Source organism: Mastomys coucha, unplaced genomic scaffold (assembly GCF_008632895.1).
Source record: "Mastomys coucha isolate ucsf_1 unplaced genomic scaffold, UCSF_Mcou_1 pScaffold22, whole genome shotgun sequence".
Lineage (NCBI taxonomy): Eukaryota > Metazoa > Chordata > Mammalia > Rodentia > Muridae > Mastomys > Mastomys coucha.
This window is the reverse complement of record NW_022196905.1, coordinates 181,301,326-181,307,007: the sequence shown is the minus strand read 5'-3', so window position 1 is coordinate 181,307,007 and position 5,682 is coordinate 181,301,326. Positions and strand designations below refer to the sequence as shown.

The following is a 5,682-nucleotide window of genomic DNA, read 5'->3' as shown; positions in this document are numbered from 1 at the left end:
GCTGTGAGCCATCATGTGGCTGCTGGGAATTGAACTCAGTACGGCCCTGCTTGCTTTGGCCCGCTGGCTCCAGCGTAATACACTGTAGCTGTCTTCAGTCACACCAGAAGAGGGCGTCAGATCTTATTAAGGGTAGTTGTGAGCCACCATGTGGTTGCTGGGATCAGAACTCAGGACCTTCGGAAGAGCAGTCAATGCTATTACCCGCTGAGCCATCTCGCCAGCCCGAAACAGCATTCTTAATTCATATTTGTGCTGGGAATCTGAGTGTTATTTTTTCTGTGTGGTTAAGAGTTTAACTGCTGACGGTTTTTCTGTGTGGCTCTTTTACAGGAAGTCAAAGTGAAATTCTTGTTATCGGATACATGGCAGGAGGCATCTGCTGAATTAAATGTTGTCATTAACAATTTCCACGTGTTCCCATATATGGCACAGTATTTTCAAAGACCTAAATTTGAATGTGGAAGTTTAACTTTGAAATTACATCTCTGCTTTAACACTCATACACCCAAGGCTCAGGACCACTGCCGAAGATGGGGCAGAAAGATCTTAAGAGCCAGAGGATCAGGGAGTTTGCTGTGAGATATGTCATCTAGTAACATCAGAAGCTACACCCATAAGGTCTCACCAGCATGACCACCAAAACGTGGGCTGAACAAGGATGGCACTAATGACCATGCCAGTCCAGCAAGGAGAAGTCCACAGGGCCTCAGTGGTACACAAAGAACTATAGACAACCAAGAAAAGCTGGGAGTAGGAGAGGTGGTCTCCTCCCGTCCTCGGAAGAGCATACACATTGGTTGGTTATTCAATACTAAATAGTCAGCTCTAAAAACATACATACAGATAACATTGAATGGACACAAAGGGTTGTTCTTAGGAATACACACACACACACACACACTTGCAGTAACAGTGAGTGAGAAATAGGCGATGAATTTGAAGGGTAATGGAGAGAGGTATATGGGGATGTTTAAAAGGAGGAAAAGGAAGAGATGTAATTAATTAAATTATCTCAAAAAAAAAAAAAGACTGAAGAAACTGAGGCTCAAGGGGATGAATAACAATTGTAAGATCACTCAGCACTACAGCACTTACTGACAGTTGTGAGTAAGTAGCAAGCAGAGCACCCTGGCCTTTGTGTGTTTACTACATGGATGAGACCATCACAGAATATATTTAGGGTCTATAAAACCATAGATCACTATTTAATTTTCCCGGTTTTATCTGTAAGACTTCAGAGGTCTTTGTACCCATGGATACTTGTAAGGTTTGAAGTGCTATGTTGGAGATACATAGAACATTAGCTCTAAGGCTTTTAGTTTCTTGTGTTAAATACAAGGTGAGTTCTTGACATCATCATTTTTCGTTGATAATGCTTTAGAAGGGTCTTTATACCTGCTTTGGATGTATAAAGATAGATATCATTGGGATCCTAGCTTTCTTTTAGTCAAAGGGCCTGATGCACGGGGCTGGGAGCAAAGGTATAGACCTCGTTCTGTACACAAGTAGGCTGCTGGCAGAAGGAGCTGTATGCTTTCCATGTAGGGAATGCTTTTAGGATTATTCCATTGTGAGTTCTTACAACAGTCCTAATGTAAAGCATTGAGGTGGTGAACCTTTGTAATTGGTTAATTGCTAGAGTCAGCATTGTGATGAACCCCCCACCCCCAGTCGTCCTAAGGCAAGTGCTGCACAACTGTAATACCTTCACCAGAACGGTAAGTGGTCACTCTGCTGGACTTCTGCAATGGCAGCAGTCAATGATTTTCATTACTGTTCTCAGAATAGATTCAGTGTGTCTCATGATCAGAGAAAAAACATTTAAAGCCTTATTTGAAGTGATTCAATAGAGTCTAATTTTACAAACTTGGATAATCATTGACTAGCTAGACTGTCTACTAAAGCTAACAAATCACTCTAAAGTATGGTCATATAGAATGAGAGATTGCCTTAATTTCATGTTTGTAACACAATTTTTCTTACAGTGTGTGAACTTAAATCTCCCTCTATGAGTGATTTCCTGTGGGGGCTAGAGAACTCAGGCTGGCTAAGGCACATCAAAGCCATCATGGATGCAGGGATCTTCATTGCAAAGGTTTGTGAAGGCATAGGAAAAAAAATTAAGGGATTAGACATGAAGCTAGGGCTCTTTCTATTGGCTCTCCTGTATTCACACATGGGTAGCAGGCTTTGCTGACCTCATGTGGTGAAAATGATTTTGTGAAAGAGTGCAGTGGGCAGATAACTGTGTGTTAACACAGTGGTCAAATGCTAAAATATTTCCAGAATATTCTCTTTCATAGATTTAATCCTGGGAAGAGGAAAGAATTTTCTAGAGGAGGCTGTACAACTCCATGGGAGTCACCTCAATGATAGGGACTTAGCTTATGACTTAAGCTAAAGCTAACAGATTCCATTCTACCATTGGAAGGACCTTGCTGGAACTTTAATGGAAACTAGTTGTTTTGTTTTGTTTTTTAAATATAAAATGTTTTAATGTAAAGTATTTAATGATTCTATTATATTGGGAGTTTTCTATAGATAAATTCCTCTTAGATTTCTGCCTAAAGAGAGCCATGTCTTTGTGACGGTGATGCCATTTATTAGCTAATCATCCTTGTTTAAGTACCTGGCATTGTGCTTTCGAGGCAGTAGTAAGCAGTATGAAGTCAAGTGTCTTACACAAGTGACACACACACACATAAACAACAGTATAATTTCAGTTAGTGATAAATGCTATATAATTACTGTATTTCCCAGTGCAAGACAGCTGAAGATGCATATAAGTGACAACAAGTAGGAACTCTTTCATAGTTTCTGGCATAGTCTTTCCCTTTTCTTCCTCTTCCTCTGAACATATTACTTGGCCTTTTCTTTTATCTCTAACTTCATAATTTGATAAATTAGAATCTATGTACATGTCCTTTTTAGAAAAGGCCTTTAGAAACCCCAGAATTTCAGTACGACTTAACTTGTGTTGCAGGTGAGCTGGGGACAGGTCCTGAAGATATGTTGCATATGCATACACTTGTATTTAGTACATTTGTTCATTTGTAGTGATTTGAATGTTGGCTTTTATATGTAATGAGAAAGAAAAGCTTTGTCCGCTAGTTCTGAGAAGGCTGGGCCTAAGTGCTGATTCCCTTAGTCTGTAGCCAAACCTAATGGTCACAGTGACTCTGTCATTTCAGGCAGTTTCAGAGGAAGGAGCAAGTGTGCTTGTCCACTGCTCTGATGGCTGGGACAGAACGGCCCAGGTATGCTCGGTGGCCAGCCTGCTGCTGGACCCTTACTACCGGACTCTGAAAGGATTCATGGTGAGTCCGGCGAGAGCCTTCCTGAGTGAGGCAGAGCCTTGACCAGCAGTGCACTTCATTCTTAGAATCTTGTTTTTTGTCTAATCAGCACTCTTCTCCTAGTACATCAACAAGGTTGATTAAAGGGGAGAAATTGGAACAGGCTTGAAATACATTAATATTGAGGATGTTAAAACTAGTTTAGTTCAGTGCTCCTAGGTGTGAATTCAGAAGCAATTTAAAATATATTTGAAAGTTTGGAAAATAATGGTTTGTATACATAACATGCTCCTAAGTATCTCAAGTTGGGGTATTGTATGACTATATCAACAGAAAACATGAGAAACAAACATTTGGAAAAAATTCAGTATTGTACATACAAATAGTTCTTGGGAGGAAAAAAGGAAACATTCACTCCTATTTTTTAAGTGGTCCTTGACAGAACTGGATGATAGTATTGAATTTTAGTGTTTTCTATCTTTGCTGGAATTGGGAACACATCTTGAGAGCTGGAACCTTTTGGGTATACATCACAATTTGACTTTAACTTTAGCTGCAGTAGTCTGGGATGTGATTATGGATGAGCTGGCAGAATTCCTTCAAATGTCAGTAGGGGCTTTATGGTGACTAGGTGACCTGGTACCTGCCTCTTGACTATAATTTGATAGACAGTACTTCAGTGGATCCTGAATCTGCTTGGGACAGAGGCTGACAGGAACTCCACAAAAAAAAAAAAAAAAAAAAAAAAAAGTCTGTATTACTGGACTGGTTTCGTGAGTCATGAGTCATGTCAGCTGTTACCCTGGGGACAAGGCAGAAGAGGCAAGCTACTTCTTCAGAACATATTACTTTAGGCAAATGAGGTATGAATGTCTCAGCCTCAGTGTATTCCTGAGCAGACTAGATGCCTTTGCTTAGTTGAGAGCGTCAAGTTTCCTATGTACAGAATTCCATGAGCCCTTTTCTTTCCTACACAGGAACCGTCCCACATGAAGCCATTACATTTATAAAAAGCATTTAGAGTTGCCAAGGGCAGACATCACTTCTAAGGAGTGATATTAATGAAGTCATTGCAAATTATTTCATTAACCATTTGTTAAAAAGAAAACAGTATTCTATGTTGGTTAACAGATGAGGTTAAGAGTAGAGAGAAAGGGACATGAAGTACTCCCTGAGACTTGCCCTTTGGAGAACATTTCACCTGTATTCCACATCTCTAGAATGATGGGTAATGATGGCTGTCAAACCAACAAGATGACAGCAAGCACAGTCACACAGGAGGACTCTGGGTAGTTACTGCAGTCTCACACATGCCTTGTAATTTTCATATAGAAGGCCTTCATTCTGGATACATTCTGGATAATGTGGTTCTTTTAAGATTTACTTACTATTGTTTTATATAAGAGGCTTGCAAGTATGTATGTGCATGTGGACCTGGAGTGATACACAGTTGTAAGGAGCCATATGGGTGCTGGGGCCTGAAACTGTGTTCTCTGAAGAACATCAAGTGCTCTTATAGTAATGAACCCTCCCTGTTGGATAGCCTGTTCTCTGTCATGTGGGGGTCTCTTCTGCTCCCAGTAACTCAGTCCTTTTTTATCAGTTTGCTTCTCTTATATTTCCCTTACAAGCTTCCATGATATTTTATTCTTTTTTGTGTGTGTAGGTATTAATTGAAAAGGACTGGATTTCCTTTGGACATAAATTTAATCATAGGTAAGCAATATTTTTTTCTTTTATTATAGATTTATTTTTAAGATACTATATCCTGGTTACATTCTTTCTACCTTTCATTAGAAAACAAACAGGCTTCTAAGGGATGGTAATAAAACAGAAGAAGATAAAACAAAAAAACACAGTAAAATAGGACAAAACAAATAAAAGGAAAAGAGCCTAAGAAAATGTACAAGAAACAGTTATATTTATAGAGACTTACTCATTTGCACACTCAAGAATCTATAAAAATAGAAAACCAGAAGCCATAATATATAAAAACCTGTTCAGTAAAAAAATAATAAAAGATTAAAAAATTAAAAAGATAAAGAAAAAGCCCTGACGTGGCATTAAGAGACAAGGAGCCTCCAGCGATTCAGTTGTCTTCTACAGCGATGCAGTTATTTGTTTTCTACAGCGATGCAGTTGTTTGTCTTCTACAGCGATGCAGTTATTTGTTTTCTACAGCGATGCAGTTGTTGTTTTCTACAGCGATGCAGTTGTTGTTTTCTACAGCGATGCAGTTGTTTGTTTTCTACAGCGATGCAGTTGTTTGTTTTCTACAGCGATGCAGTTGGTTGTCTTCTACAGCGATGCAGTTATTTGTTTTCTACAGCGATGCAGTTATTTGTTTTCTACAGCGATGCAGTTGTTGTTTTCTACAGCGATG

General features: G+C 39.3%; 1 protein-coding gene across 1 annotated transcript in view; it reads left to right on the top strand.

The window, feature by feature from the left end:
• The window catches only part of Mtmr7 (myotubularin related protein 7), an 85,676-nt gene that overhangs the window by 65,857 nt on the left and 14,137 nt on the right, over window positions 1–5,682 (top strand). The window contains exons 8-10 of the mRNA XM_031339583.1: window positions 1,989–2,098; window positions 3,195–3,320; window positions 4,966–5,015. Coding sequence (XP_031195443.1) covers window positions 1,989–2,098; window positions 3,195–3,320; window positions 4,966–5,015 — 286 coding nt within the window. The remainder of the gene's footprint in view (window positions 1–1,988; window positions 2,099–3,194; window positions 3,321–4,965; window positions 5,016–5,682) is intronic.